At 33.9% G+C, this 16,971-nt stretch overlaps 1 protein-coding gene across 1 annotated transcript; it reads left to right on the forward strand.

The window, feature by feature from the left end:
• Positions 1–3,578: 3,578 nt before the first annotated feature.
• LOC147410487 (conserved oligomeric Golgi complex component-related / COG complex component-like protein) lies at positions 3,579–16,965 on the forward strand. The gene is made up of 12 exons (XM_086435960.1): positions 3,579–3,861; positions 3,945–4,097; positions 11,259–11,407; positions 11,671–11,748; positions 11,851–11,944; positions 12,108–12,182; positions 12,417–12,713; positions 13,959–14,026; positions 14,116–14,170; positions 14,397–14,535; positions 15,901–16,085; positions 16,184–16,965. The coding sequence occupies exons 1-12, from the start codon at positions 3,742–3,744 to the stop codon at positions 16,460–16,462; spliced, it is 1,692 nt and encodes a 563-aa protein (XP_086292086.1). The 5' UTR covers positions 3,579–3,741; the 3' UTR covers positions 16,463–16,965.
• The last annotated feature ends 6 nt before the right edge of the window (positions 16,966–16,971 follow it).

Consider the following 16,971-nt stretch of genomic DNA (forward strand, 5'->3'; position numbering starts at 1 on the left):
CAACACCTCCCGTGATCATCCATGATGACGAATGTGATTATTGAGCCATCAAAGCCAAGAGTACGATAATTGAGAAGATTTCTTAGTAGATTGAATCTCTTCAAGAAGAGATGAGGAGAATCAAGGGTATGAACACCTTGGGAGGAACTAAGTTTAGGGACTTTTGTTTCTATCCCAACGCACAACTACCAACCAAATTCAAATGCCTAGAGTTCGAGAAATACAATCTGTCACACCTAAAACTATATTGCAGATCGATGTGTTAGTTCAACGAGGATGATAATGCATATTGTTTTCTTATGCATAATTTTGATATATTTGATGTACATGAGAATACAATTTTTGAATCTCGTGATATTGTATATTTTGAAAATATCTTTCTGTGCAAAGTTGGTCGTAATGTGTATTTATATGAAAGACCACATGAGTTTTCACTTAATAATGGTAAGCATATTGTTGGTCAGGATAATACAAAAGATGATCAAGAACCTAGACGTAGTAAACATGCTAGGATCTCTAAATCTTTTGGTCTAGTTTTCTAACACATTTGTTGGAAAATGAGCTTCAAAGCTTTAAGGGGACCATATCAACTCTTGAAGCACCATTTTGAAAAGAGACTATGAATAATGAGATTGAATCCATTATCCAAAATCATATATGGGAATTAGTAAGGCTTCCACCATAAAGTAACCAATAGATTGCAAATAGATCTTTAAGAGAAAAATAAAATTCGATGGTTCTATTGATATATATATATATATAAGACAATACTTATTGCCAAAAGATTCAAAAAAAAAAAAAAAAAAAGATTTGGATTATTTTGATACGTATTTACTTGTGATAAGAATAACATCCATTCAGATGTTAATAGCGATTGATGCTTTATATAATTTGAAATACTCAAGAAATACAATCTGTCACACCTAAAACTATATTGCAGATCGATGTGTCAGTTCAACGAGGATGATAATGCATATTGTTTTCTTATGCATAATTTTGATATATTTGATGTACATGAGAATACAATTTTTTGAATCTCGTGATATTGTATATTTTGAAAATATCTTTCTGTGCAAAGTTGGTCGTAATGTGTATTTATATGAAAGACCACATGAGTTTTCACTTAATAATGGTAAGCATATTGTTGGTCAGGATAATACAAAAGATGATCAAGAACCTAGACGTAGTAAAATGCTAGGATCTCTAAATCTTTTGGTCTAGTTTTCTAACACATTTGTTGGAAAATGAGCTTCAAAGCTTTAAGGGGACCATATCAACTCTTGAAGCACCATTTTGAAAAGAGACTATGAATAATGAGATTGAATCCATTATCCAAAATCATATATGGGAATTAGTATGGCTTCCATCATAAAGTAACCAATAGATTGCAAATAGATCTTTAAGAGAAAAATAAAATTCGATGGTTCTATTGATATATATATATATATATATATATATATATATATAAGACAATACTTATTGCCAAAAGATTAAAAAAAAAAAAAAAAAGATTTGGATTATTTTGATACATATTTACTTGTGATAAGAATAACATCCATTCAGATGTTAATAGCGATTGATGCTTTATATAATTTGAAATACGTTAAATGGATGTGAAAACGAAATTTCTAAATAGTGAATTAAATGAGAAAATTTAGATAAAGCAACTAAAAGGGTTCATTGTTAAATAATAAGAAAAGAAAGTATATTGCTTTGTCAAATCACTTTATGGATTAAAATAAGCACCCAAACAATGACACAAGAAATTCGATAGTGTCATGATAAAGAATGAGTTTAAAATTAATGATTGACAAATATGTCTATTATAAAAATATTGATAATGCTTAAGATTTACAAATGGAGAGAGTTTCAACATAGTCAACTCCAAAAGTCTATGTGTATCCCTTAACAACTAATTGAGCTTTCAATCTATCAATTGTGCCATCAGAATAAATTTAACAACATAGACCCACTTACAACTAACAACATGCTTCCCAGGAGGAAGAGAAATCAGAGATCAAGTATTGTTAGAGAATAAGATACATTATATTAAGATGCATGGGATACACTGTATCATTGTTAGTGTATCTCATCACAAATGGAAGGTTGTGATGAAGGATATTCTAGAATATATATTGATATTTAGAATATATCAATTGGGATATTCTAGAATATTTATATTAGGTAGTTTTCATATATCTTGGTTGATGTAATGTCTATAAATACCATATTGGGGCTTTTTGTAATATTCATCCAAGAAATCTCAAGAAACTCAGATTTCTACGTGGTATCAGAGCTCAAGCTTCATTGAGTACATCGATCTTGGTACGCCATTCTTCGGTGATGGTGTCTTCACCATCGCCGAACCTTAATTATTTTGTTTAGGTTATTAGTATTTTTTTTCAATAAAAATACCATATTTCTCTATGTTTCAGACCTAGATATCTTTTATTTTCTTCTTTGCTATTATTTTAGGTTTTTTATTTTTCCAATAAAAATTACAACTCCTTTATATCTCTACAAATCTCTCAATTTCTCACATTTATGTTACACGATCTCATTTTTTTTTTTATATAAAATCTCTCCAACAAGAGTTTTTTCATTTAAATGGCATAATCTTACTTTTTATGCTTCTAGGAGAGATCATGATAGATCTAGTCTAATAAACTACCAACTCCGACAGACTTAAAAAGAATTCACTCAATCTATCAAATCATACTCAACACAAGCCCATTCGATTCTACAACTAGCCTATTATTTTAGAACTTGTCTAAGACCAAGAGTGACTAATTCAAAATCCAAAATAAGTTGACCAGGGTTTTGAAAATATCAACTTGAGTTAATAGAAACTCGGCCCAAAGGCAATTGGATAATATTCTTTTGATATAAAATAATTATTTTGTTTAAAAATTATTTTAAGATAGCTTCTATTAAAAATTCAAATTTTGTACTCATGACATAATAATCTAATGTAAAAGATAGTTCAATATCAAAATGATTGGTATGTCATAAGTAAAAGTTGGTATGCCAGTAGAATCATGTATCTCGAGATACATGATTTATGGTTATGTGATGGGGGTGTCAGAAAATCATTATTCTTAATATAGGGAGCTGCTATTGCGTCCCAACTGTTTTCCTTATTACAACCTAATTTATAAAAATAAAAAGAAGTCCGTGGTTGAGAATAAGTAAAAGTTGGGGTGCCAATGATAACTCTTTCTCTTTCTCTTTTATTCCTTTTGTTAGATTTAGGATTTTATATTCGAGCCCAATCTTGTAAACAACTGTGGAAGTTATTTAAATTTGAAAGCTTTGTAATGTTGAGGGTAATAACTTGAACAATCTTTTGTAGTGATGAATGGTGTGTTTTAATCTTTACTTATGGTATGATAAATAATTCGCAAAATTGGGGTGCCAATAACATCTTTCAAAATTTAACCTGATGTAAACGTTTGAATCGTTCGAGACGATATGGATCGGGATTCGGGAGAGTCAAGTCGGTATTTTGTGCGTGGCAACTGGCGAGTGGCGAGACAAAGACACGAGACCGGTTTCCAAAACCAATCGATAGTTCTTGATTCTTTCCCCAAACTCATCAGATCTGAAAACAGACACAAAAACCCGCCATTTCTAACATCAGCTCTATCGACTTCACAAATTGATGTCGATCTGAACCTCTCTCTGCAGTAATCAAACGCTAATCGAAGTTCAAATCATCCTCACCATCATCGAAGATCATCCATGGAGTCTGAGAATCCAGTAGACTCAACAATGGTTTCAGGTCTCCTTCCTCTCGCCTCCATCTCTCAACAACCTTACGTCTCTGAACTTCTCTCATTCACCTTAGATCGTCTTCATAAGGTCAGATCCGAAGTAGATTCAATCTTTCTCTGTATTTCTGATTTGCGTACAGTTCTTGAGATTGTGAATTGTCATGTTTTTAGGAACCAGAGCTTCTTAGAGTCGATTCTGAGAGAATTCGAAGGCAAATGCAAGAAGTTGCGGTGGGGAATTATCGAGCTTTCATTGCTGCTGCCGATGCTTTGCTCTCGATCCGAGAACAAGTCTCTGCTGTCGACAAACATCTCGAATCTTTGGTAAAAGTTTTTTTTGTTCTTATTTTTTTTACGCTGTTGAAATGTGAATGATTGTCTTAATTGTTTCAAATTGCAATTTTGCATTAAGAATCTATGATATAATTGCTGAAGCAGCAAATGTGGTAAAAACTCAATTTTTATTTTTATTTTTTATAACAATAATTGATGCTACAATAACAAAATTCCAATTTGTTGCATCATATAACAAACGTTTAACCCCAGATTTGCAAAAGAAAAAAAACGCTGAATCGTCCGAGTCAGTAGGAGCAGAGCCGGGACAAGTGTGAATTTTTTTTTGTGGGGCAACTAAGAGGGGGGAAATTTTGTGGGGGCAATAGTGGCGGATTTTTTTGTCTGCCACTATTATCTGTTACAATAGCTCAAAAATCCTTGCTCAGTTTAAAATTTTTGTGGGGGCGACTGCCTCCATTGCCCCCACTGTAAATCCGTCCTTGTGAGTCAGGGTAGGGGTGGAAATTACTCAGACTTGACTGACCCCGTTATGACTTGGCCAAGTCAAGCTGAGAGTGTATTTTAAAACCATGTCCTGTGTACTCTTGTGAAGTTGTGATTGCTTGGATTAGGACCCTACAAGACATTTCTCTTCGATTTTTTTTTCTAGGAAACTTTGCCGAGGATGATTGGAGTCTTATTTCTTTTTGAGGATTGATGGTGTGGTTTGCTCCCCTTCAAAATTAAGTTGGTGGACTAAAGACATAAGTTCCTGGAAATTTGGCTTCAGGAAAAATTCAATGCTTGGGAGATTGACCCTCTTGCTTCTCTTATTAGTTGTATTTCTGAGACTCCAATTGTTCCATCGAGAGAGCACACTTGGGTGTGGACTGGGAGTCGTGATGGTGAAGTAATTTTATTATTCCTTGCGCAAGACCCAATTCCTTACTTCCATCATTTAGGGGTTGAAAGTTCCTCTTAGGGGTTTTTCCCCTTCATTGGGAAATCTGCTTTAGATAAAATTGCAATTGTGGATCACCTCATTTCTTGGGATATACCTGTTATTGATTGTTTCCTCGTAAGGCTAATGGAAAATCTATAAACCATATTCTCATTCACCACAGTTTCATGAGAGCCATTTAGTTTAATTTTCACTTCTCTTATGGCAATCGATTAGGTCTTCCCCGTCTAGTATAAACTCTACTTTCTAAATTGGAGTCTGATTGTCTTTATGTCATGCCCCAAAAATTCAACCTGAATCGCCATTATTCCTAGTTGAATCCAACGCATGATGTGTAATCCATATCATGATAATCAATATATAGAAGCAAATTGAACAATTTAACATAATATAACATTGAAACTTTTTATTATACAAAACAAATATTGAAATTTTTGTATATTAGAGTGTGAACGTCATCCAGACAACCCAGTGTCACTAGACCATCTCTCGAACTGAATCTTTATACATATAGAAGGATAGACACATATTGTGTCAAAGAATATATGAAGACAAATCTCTAAGAGATACTACACTTTACCTATGCTAATCACCCAATGTAGTAGTAGCCAAACTTCTCCCTTGAAAGCCTGACCTCATCATCAATCTGCCCCTTTTGACGTGGAAGCTCATAAGATTTTTAAGCTTGTGGTATATTTGAAATTTTGTTTGGTAGGGTGAGTAAAATGAGAGTTACCCAACAAGTTTCTTATAGTTCAAAATAATAGTCCTAAGTATGTAGATTAATCACACTAAAGCAACTTAAAAATATGCAGGTTTTGTTTCAAATAAAATCAACTATAAGCAAATGAGCAAATTGGAATAATTGCATTTAAATAATTTAACTGAAATATTGTAAATGTAACATTTGTAAATCATCTCGACATCCACATAACATACAATCAATGATTGTGTGTTAGAATTGAGGTTTGAGGATCACGACTGATGTGAACATCTCAGTCAAGATATAAATATACTCCAATACTTTACCGGTGTGGAACCCATTGTTGATTCTTGATTTTGTGGCCAGCAAGGCAAACCACTAGGGGTAGCTATTTATCCGGCTCAGGTTGACCGTTTGGCCAGGGATTAGTGAAACATGCCTCCTTAACATAGGTCAAGTCCGTCTAATTACTCTAGACTACTAATGATCATTGGCTAGCCAGCTTCATCTATACCCATTGGGCGTGCGAACCTCAAATAACTCTAGTCATGTACATACACTACCTTTACACATTGTTTTCTATTAATGCTAAAAGATAATTTTATGGATGCGAAAAATGGTGCTGATCTCCAAAGCATCCCATACTACTAGGGAGACCAGACATCTCAATCTATATCCTAGAGTAGCGTGTCGTTCCGGAAAGTTATGACCAATTATTCTCTAACCTTTTAATATGTCACTAAAACATATATAAGTATAATTATTCTTTTTGTTTTCAAAACATTGAACATTTTTTTTTGAAATATGAAATTTTTTTTTTCAAAACATAAATTAAACTGAAAAATAACACTCAGTATGAGTATGAATACCCCGTTCTTCTGTGAAATATCATTTTGGCCCCATGTAAACCTCGCATTCATGCGAGCTAAATCTAAGAATGTAAAACACACCTCATGATCACGTGAGCTAAATCTAATGTACTTGAGTATTCATACACCATACATTCAACCAAATAAGATATTTGTTCCCAAAATCATCTGAACGAAGTCTGTTGTATCTCATTTGAATTATGTCCACTAATATTGATTTGCTTTTATTGTGTAAGGAAAACTCATTAGTTTGGTAATAGTTTCAAACACGTTAATGTAATTGAATTTACGATAACTTTCATCTTACTAAACTTCATCTTTTCGAAAAATTTATTTTTATATATACTTTTTCTAACATCAAAATAAAATTGTATTTAAACTAGATAGATACCTAGAATCTATGAAAAATCTAAGTCGAGTAAAATTTAGGTCTAGACTTGTAAATTTTTATAATTTACAACTTTATAAAAGAAACTAAAGTTGAATTCTTAATGATTTATACATTAAATTTCACTTTTATAAACTATTGCTGTCCAGAAATTCCTACAACAAAGTTTCTTGTGAAACTTAAGTAAACGTAGTAAAAACATTTGTGGACTATCGTTGTCCAGAATTTCCTGCAACAAAGTTTCGTGTGAGACTTAAGTAAAATGTAGTAAAAATACTTGTGGATTATTGCAATCCAGAATTTTCAGCAACAAAGTTTCTTGTAAAAACTTATGAAAAATGTGATAGAAACACATGTGGACTATTGCTGTCTAGAATTTCCAGCAACAAAATTTCTTGTGAAAACTTATGAAAAATGTAGTAAAAACAATTGTGGACTATTGCTGTTCAGAATTTCTAGCAACAAAGTTTCGTATTAAACCTAAGAATTTTTTGGTAAAACATTCATACTTTTTGTCACCATCAACAATACTGTTCAACTAAATTTAATCATAACATGTCTCAAACAGTATCTAGAAGTATGATTTTCAGAATATGATAGAGGTGAAAAATAACTTGAATTATTGTAAGAAAAGAATGCATAGAATATAGCTTACTATTACGATTAAGAAGTTATAAGAAACTTACATGATTATGAAGTCTTATGTTCTCCACAATGGCTAGATCTTTGAGTTGGAGAGAATGAATTCCTTTGTTTAAAGTGTTCCTAAGAGGTTCTACTTCCAAGATGCCAATTGCTTTTCTTTATTAGCTTATCTTCTAATATTTCTTTTATGTCTTCCAAAAATGGTGTTGGAGGAAGAGGGTTTTCATTTGAAACCAATAATTTAATTTTGTTTTCTCCATGAACAAAAAAAATGGGTTCCTAAAATCATTTACTTACATATGTATATGTTATATAAATAAAAAAGGTGGAGTAGGTGCTTGATGATCAATCTACATACTTAGATATTTAAATGTATAATCAAGAATGTGGAGTAGGTAGTTTTCCTCCCACTACAAGCTTTTTTTATATAAAAAAATAGCCCCACTAATGTAGCCCATTTTTTCTTTAATTGTTTTTATTTAATTTTTATCTTCAAATTTGAGTCATCATAATCGGGTTACCCAAGTTTAGTGACGATTTTGATTCAATCTGGGTTATTGTTGATTGATTGGCATAATTAGCTCTTTTCTTACCAATAAAGATGACAAATACAGTGGATGAGTTGAGCATATTGTATATAGTAGAAATCGTAAGACTGCATGAAATGCTAGTATCAATAGTCTCAGATCGAGATCACAGATTCGCTTCCCAGTTCCAAAAGAGCTTACAATCAACTATGGGTACTTAGTTGAAATTCAACAATGCATTCCATCCATAGACTGATGGATGGTCAGAGGATAATCCAGATTTTGAAAGATATACCTCGGGTATGCGTACTAGATTTTGGAGGCCAATGGATGACTCACCTACCACTAGTTGGGTTTTCATACAACAATAGTTATCAGTCCAGTATAGGTATGGCTCTATTTAAAGCACTTTAGGGCAGACCATGTTGATCACTTATATGTTAGACAGAAGTTGGGGATGCAATTCTCATTGGATCAGACTTGGTTGAAGAAACTACATAGTAGATCAGAATGGTTAGTGAGATAATAAACGTAGCTCAGAAAATACAAGAGCAACGCTAATAAGCGACGGAGACCTTTGGAGTTTGAGGTAGGAGACATGATATTTTTCAAGGTCTTTCCTAAGAAAGGGATATCTAGGATCGGTTGAAGGGTAAGTTAAAGCACGGTATGTTGGACCGTTCGAAATTACAGAGATGGTTGGTCAAGTGGCTTATAGACTAGCCTTACCTTCCCAGCTAGCGTAAATTCATAATGTTTTTCACGTATCGATGGTGAGGAAATATGAACCAGATCCTTCACATATCATCGATTGGAAATTCTTACAATTAGATGAAGATATATCTTATGAAGGACCAATTCAGATCATTGGTATGAAGGAGAAAATGTTAAGATCACGTGTCATTCCCCTAGTAAAAGTGTTATGGAGGCTTCATAATATCGAAGAATCGACTTGGGAAAAAGAATCGAAGATACGGACTCAATATCCAGAGTTGCTCATTGAATGAGGTATGCTAATAATTTTGAGGACGGAATTTTTGTTAAGGGTGGAGATTGTGATGACTCAAATTTAAAAAAAAAAAATATGCTATGTTTGTGGGGCTGTTTTGTTTTTATATATATATATTTTGTAGTGGGAGGACAACCACCTACTCTACATTGTTGATCATAAATTTAAATATCTTAGTATGTGGATTGATGATCAAGCACTTACTTTTCCTTGTTTATTTATATAACATATACATATGTAAGTAGATGGTTATAAGAACCCATTTTCTTTGTCCATGAAGAAAACAAAATCAAACTCTTGATTTCAAATAAATACTCTTTTCCTCCAACACCATTTTTGAAAGTCTTAGAGGAAGTATTAGAAGATAAGCCAATAGAGAAAAGCAATTGGCATCTTTGAAGTAAAATCTTTTGAAAGTACTTTGGATAAGGTAATTCATTTTCTCCAAATCAAAGATCCAACCATTGTGGAGAACATAAGACTTCATAATCATGTAGATTTCTTATAACTTTTTAATTATAGTCGTAAGTTATGTTCATTGCATTCTTTTCTTAAAATTATTCAATTTATTTTCTACTTCTATTATATTTTGAAAACCATGCCTTTAAATGTTGTTTGATACACGTTTTAGTTATGATTAGATTTAGTTGAATAGTATTATTGATGGTAATAAAAAGTACGAATGTTTTACAAAAATTTTCTTAGGTTTAATAGGGAATTTTGTTGCTGGAAATTCTGAACATCAATAGTCCATAATTGTTTATACTACGTTTTTCATAAGATTTCACAAGAAACTTTGTTGCTGGAAATTCTGGACAGCAATAGGTCACAAATGTTTTTTACTACGTTTTTCATAAGTTTCACAGGAAACTTTGTTATTGAAAATTCTAGACTGCAATAGTCCACAACTATTTTAACTATGTTTTACTTAAGTCTCACAAGAAACTTTGTTGCTGGAAATTATAGAGAACAATAGTCCACAAGTGTTTTTACTACGTTTTGCTTAAGTCTCACAAGAAACTTAGTTGTTTAACTTTCTAGACAACAATAGTCTATAAAAGTTATTTTTTAGGTATAAATCATTAAGAATTTAACTTAAGTTTCTTTTATAAAGTTGTAAATCATAAAAATTTATAAGTCTAGACCTAAGTTTTACTTGACTTGAATTTTTGCATAGATTTTAGGTATCTAACTAGTTTAAATAAAATTCTATGCATGCCCGAAGCATATCTTCTAAAATTTGTATTACCTTCTCTGACTGTCCATCGGTTTGTGGCTGGAATATAGTGTTAAATTTCAACTGAGTACCCATAGCTGATTGTAAACTCTTCCAGAACTGGGAAGTGAATTTGGGATCTCAATTTGAGATTATTGATACTGGCACTCCATACAGTTTTACGATTTCCGCTATATACAATCTGTTCAACCTATCTTACCTATATACAATCTATTCAACCTATCTTACTGTATGTGTCATCTTGATTGGTAAGAAATGAGCTGATTTTGTCAATCTGTAACAATCACCCAGATTGCATCAAGACCGTCACTAGCCTTGGGTAACCTGGATACAAAGTTCATAGTTGTCAAACCAAATTCTGACCAATCTGCATAATGTTTTCTTTACAAGCCTGCAAGCATGGCATTCTTGGTTTCTGGTTTGATTCATGTTTGCTTATGGTAATCATTTCGTTTTAGATATATATTTTCATTTTTATTCTTCTATCTTTTCATGCCAATCCCAAAGAAAAGGCTTTATGATCATGACAATGGTTCTTCTATTTTTCAGAATATTTTTTCCATCATAATGCAGGATTTCCTTGTGGTCCTTAGTGAATTTTCGTGACATTCTTATAGCTTTTGTTTCCCTTAGATTCTATAAGTATTTCTGAGAAAATCTATTTGGCATGACATAACTTTCATAATTATAGGATTGTTTACTTATTGTATGGAATCTTTGGTTCGTGTTGTGAAACATTTTAATACAATTAGCATATCTGCTGTCATCTAGGTATGAGCCTTTTTTTTTATATTCCAATGTTTTCTATTAGTATAAGCTCCATTAAAACTGAGTGCCATGAACTGAGACATTTTGTTTTAATGTTGGCAGATAACTGAGATCCCAAGGCTCACATCTGGTTGCACTGAATTCATTGACTCTGCGCAGCAGATTTTGGACAAGCGGAAGCTGAATCAAACGTTGCTAGCCAATCATAGTACTTTGCTTGACTTGCTTGAAATTCCTCAGCTTATGGACACGTATGTTTTTAATGAAAATAGTAAATTATTAACTGTTAGCTTGGATTTAAAAACAGTAAATTATCAACTGTTTAGGATGTCGGATGCTCCATGCCAGAATCCTATTTTTTCTATTCAATTCTAGCTGGAGCTATAATCTTTCATTGATTGTCCAACATATTCATGTCAGTTTTATTCTAGTAGCTGTCTCCATTTCATGTGCAACTCAATACCTATTATTAGCTTAATCGTTGGAAGCATTGTTTATTTCCCTCTTGCTGCAGATGTGTAAGGAATGGAAATTATGATGAAGCCCTTGATTTGGAAGCCTTTGTTGGCAAATTATCAACCATGCATCCAAAGTATTTACTTTTTTCTTATTTTTAAAGCCACCAAGATTTTTTTATTAACCATAAACCTCATTATGGTGCTAGCTAAGGGTCTTTTTCTTTTTATGTGCTAAGGTTACCCGTTATTCAAGCTCTAGCAGCTGAAGTTAGGCAGACTACCCAATCTCTTCTTTCTCAGCTTCTTCTGAAACTTCGGTCAAATATTCAGGTATCCCTTGTCAATCTGAGGAGGACAAGACGAATGCAAGAGAGCTACTACTGTATTGTCTTTTTTACTTATAAAGCATGAAATATGGCTATACATGCAAAATGACTTGCCTGGGTAATATTTCTCTAATATTTTTTTACCCGGAGTATGTCTTTATGTGCAGTTGCCGGAATGTCTTCGCATTATTGGATATCTTCGGCGTATAGGAGTATTCAGCGAATCTGAAATACGTTTGCAGGTATAGTTTATGTATGATCTTTGCTCATATTTCAGACTATATATCTATTATTTATTAAAGCAAGATGGTTAGTTTGAGCCTTTAGAATTAGTTCATGTTAGTTCATGATAGGCTTAATGCGACAGTTCAATTCCTCATTTACTTCCCCAATGGTATTCTAGAGGGACTTATACATTTCTCTGTCTCAGTATACCTTGGTTTTGTTTCTAACAAAATTCTTTCTGCTTGAAACAGTTTTTAAGATGCAGAGAAGCATGGCTTGTAGGCATTCTGGATGACTTGGACCAGAGAAATGTTTACGAGTATTTAAAAGGAATGGTAAATTGTCATAGGATGCATCTGTTCGATGTCGTTAATCAATACAGAGCCATATTCGCTGATGATACATCGGGAAGTGAAGAAAATTATGATGGTGGACTCCTTTTTAGTTGGGCCATGCATCAAATTACCTCTTATCTTAAAACTCTTAAAACTATACTACCCAAGATTACTGAAGGTGGATCACTGTCAAATATCCTAGATCAGTGCATGGTAAGAATATTTCCATGATAACTTTTCATGCTTCCCTTTATTGTTGCTTGTGTGATGCTTTATGACGTGCACATATATGTGCGTGTGTGTGTGTGTGGGGGGGGGGGGGGGGTTCTTGTGTATGGATGGGTATTTTGAAGGAGTGGAATTGTAGAGTTTTTGAAGGAGAGTCTGAATTAGCACATCGTCTCCTTTCTGTCTATTGAGAGAGAGAGAGAGAGAGAGAGGGGAGGGGGGGGGGGGGGGGGGCTGTTCTTGTGTATGGATGGGTATTTTGAAGGAGTGGAATTGTAGAGTTTTTGAAGGAGAGTCTGAATTAGTGCCATCGTCTCCTTTCTGTCTATTTTGAGCCTTGTGTTTTTTTGGTGTAAGATCATTAAGGAGTTTAGGTGTAAATAACAAGAACAAATCCATGAAAAAAGGGAGGGAAGAAAAGATTTTGCTAACAAAAAGGGAAAACAAAAGTTAAAAAGGCTTACCTACAAAAAATTCCCTAAAACTTTGTTTAATTCTTGCATCTGATGATTATTGTTTCAAGAAACCCATAAAAGTGAAAAAAAATTAAAATTTGGTGGTATCATCTCACGATCAGAAAGTTCTCCAAGCAGAGGAAACCCGGGGGTTGAAAGTTAGATTTGTGATTTTTCTCTCTTGAAAAAAGGAGAATAGAGTTCATAACACAGACCATTAAGGTCATTTGTTGGTATATAATAGGATTGTTAGGGCTATTTTGTGCAGCAAGCAAGAAAATTTGATTTTTAAATACAATTCGAGTTAGCCTGTTAACACTCACGGGCCTGAGGCCTCAAGGCTATATTCATGTGCTCACATTGTGGCTAGCCTTTGTTAATCATTGGTACTTGCCATGATTTAGAAATTTTTCCTAAAAAGAATTCCTTAAAAATAAATTTATACTATTTTAGTGGGTAGATCCTAAATTCCAAACTAGTAGATATTTCTTTCATGGAAAGAAGAAATTATGCAATGAACAATTTTGGAATTTTCTATGCTTCCGTAAAGGGCTTTAGAGTCAAACATAATCTTTGGTAGTCCTATTTTCTTTTGATGTAGTAGGACCCACACAAGGTCTGTTTTTCAGCAAAATTTTGTTTCTCTCTTGATTCTATTAACTTTGATCATAACTTTCCTGAACAAATAGTTACACACCGCACTTAGTGACATGGTTATTAATAGATTTTCTTCATGTGGAAACTAATGACCTCCTTTGCCTTGTGTGCTTGGCAGTATTGCGCCATGGGTCTTGGTTGGGTTGGATTGGATTTTCGGGGCTTGCTTCCACCACTTTTTGAAGAGTAAGTGACATTTGGTTCTATTAATAATACTACTTGTCTTCAACCATTCTAACATTTCAATCAACCAACCATATTTGGTCCTGTTTCAGTGCAGTATTCAACTTATTCTCGAAGAATATGAGTACAGCAGTTGAGAATTTTCAGGTATGCTCTCTAGTGGCCCTGAATATGCATTTTGATTGTAATACTGCTGATAAAAACATGTTAATGATTTAATAATGTTGCGATGGGAAATTATCTCTCTTTTCTTTTCTTTTTCTTTTTTTTTTCTTTTTTTTTTTATATAATTATTATTGAGTTTCATTTGGCATATAACCTGTTAGTTCTTGTTGGTGATTAGTGATGTTGGTTTTATATTGTTTAATATCAGCTAGTCTTGGATACACATCGTTGGGTCCCATTACCAGCTATTGGCTTTCCAGCCAATCGTGCAACCGAGGAAGGCCAGGAGGATATTACTCCACCTTCTTATTTGATGGAGCATCCACCTCTTGCCGTGTTTGTGAATGGTAAGTTCGACTAATACCTATCTTCTTAAAGAAATGCCTCTAGTATGGAGATGCTGTGACGCTCTGCTTCCTTTCATTTTATTTTTCTTTTCATTGCCTGAAAAATTTTAAATGTGAATTGGGGTGGTCTTCTGTGTATGTTCAAGATTATTTTTAGATCAAGTGCATAGTAAATTAAATTTGGAAAAAAAAAGGGGGGCAAGGCTAGAAATAACAATATAAAGCCCAAATCAGTAATACATCAGAAATCAAATATGTTGTCTGCAGAGAATTAGATTGGACTTCAAATTCCGCAACCTTCCATCTTGAAAATTAACCTCCCCATGGAAATATGAATAATCAACAAGAAAAAAAAAACAAACAAACAAAGTATTATTTGTTTTAGAGAGATTCTCTTGCCACACCAACTTTTGCTAATGCCACCCCAATTCATATATATTTTTTGTGGTAGGTATAGGGTTAGCGGTTCTTCAAAGATTTAGCACACATCTTGGGGTAGCGTTAGGAAAAGTTGGTGTGGCAGTAGAAGCTCTCTTATTTTATGGTGACTTTGGCACAATCGTATGATAGAGAATACTATTTACTTACTGAACTTGGTCCAGCAACTACACGAAGTTCTATGCCGCCGCAACTTTCCTTTGTCTCTGTCTGTGAAACCAGTTAGCCCAACAAAATCAAATATCACTAAACTCTCCCTTCTATGGACTATCCTTTCTCCTGCAAGATCGATTTCAGATTATAATCCATGGTGAGTGGCAGACAAAGGGGGTGACGAGGACGAGAACCAGCACAATACTAGAAACTTGAGCATACCTTTTCCAGTGAAGATATCAGTTACAAGAGCACTGCAGGTCCTGCAAACAAGTCTAGTGGTTCACAGTAGGGTCAAATAATTTGAGTTCCTTTGGAATTGGGTGAGGGAAAGCTTCACGATTGCTAAGACACATTATGACATGATAAAGAATAAAACCTAAACCTACAGTTTATATGCACTCAATTATTGCATTGTGAAACGATTCAACAGACAACAGCTTTCAATTTTATTTTATTTTGCTCTAGTTAAAGATTCGGTTTCATCCCTGTTAAAATGTTTTTTTTTGTGTGCCTACTGTTGTTCAAGGGCTGATTTGTTGTTCTTAATAAGTTATTTGCTAACATAACAGGTTAAATTGGATTCTCTTAACTTTTACCCCTTCGGTGGGTTTGAATATGATAATCCATGTGCCCTTATTTAGCCATTGAGAAAGGAACTTATGTGCATGCTTTATGTGGACGAACGGCAAAAGCATGCTATACTAGGATTTGCAGTAAGCCATAGGGTTTGATCTCTTGAGGAAATATTTACAATTTTCTTCCCCACAACAGGTGTGTCAGCGGCTATGAACGAACTACGGCCATGTGCCCCAATAAGTTTAAAACACGTGTTGGCTCAGGAAGTTGTTAAGGGATTGCAGGCAGTTTCTGATTCTTTAATGAGGTACAATGCGACTAGGATTCTCCGACAAAATGAGTCCATACTCTTTCTTTCACTTTGCCGAGCATTCATTGAGGTGAGGATTCATACAAACTTTCTTGGATCAAAATCTATATATCTATCTTATTAGCAATTACCAGCCCTTCTTTTGCTTGGAAATACTTCTTTCCATAGGTTGCTTATCCACATTGTGCGACATGCTTTGGTCGTTGTTATCCTGGTGGAGCTGCATTGATCACAGATTCGAAGAGTTTATTTGATGGAGTTGGCCGGCTATTGGCGGTTTCTCCTGCTAGGGAACTCCCTAAACCGGTTGATAATACTGAAGAGAAACATATTACGGAAAACGGTGGAGATCCAACACCTGAAGGCGACCAAACAGTGATCTCCGATGAGGATGGAAATGTGCAAAATAATGAAAAACAAGGGGATAGAGAAGTGCATATAGGATGAACTGAATTCTATGGAAAACCCTTCTGGATTTCCAAGAAGTTAGCCATTCTTGTGTTGGTTTTATTTTGTGACCCCATTTTTGGCAGAGATTGATAGTGTGGTTTGGGTCCCAATGTACTCAAAATCGGGACCTCTGTTGGGATAAGACTTCGATGACGATAATGATAGCATCCAACTATGGGTTAGGGATTTTTTTTCTGCTAAGCAAGCGAGATTAGTGGTCTGTGACTAGTTGGTGAAGGCGGGTTTGAGCCCAGTTTGCGTGAGTTTGGAAGAATATGTACTGTACAATGAAGGAAATCATGAATTAGATATCTACCAAACTCCAAGGAGTTCAAGATTTTCATTTCTTTAATGTGTAAAATGTCAATCCTAAGGACGCTAGTGCATTTTTGCTATTTTATTTTGAATAATTTTAGAGAACTTGTTTCACCGCACCAATTTTTTTTTTATACTTATAATGTACAAATTTTCTAAATCAAAAAATCTATTTGGGCTGTAAATAGTCT

The sequence above is a fragment of the Akebia trifoliata genome, chromosome 1, assembly GCF_017979445.1.
Source record: "Akebia trifoliata isolate Shusen 1 chromosome 1, ASM1797944v1, whole genome shotgun sequence".
Taxonomy (NCBI): domain Eukaryota; kingdom Viridiplantae; phylum Streptophyta; class Magnoliopsida; order Ranunculales; family Lardizabalaceae; genus Akebia; species Akebia trifoliata.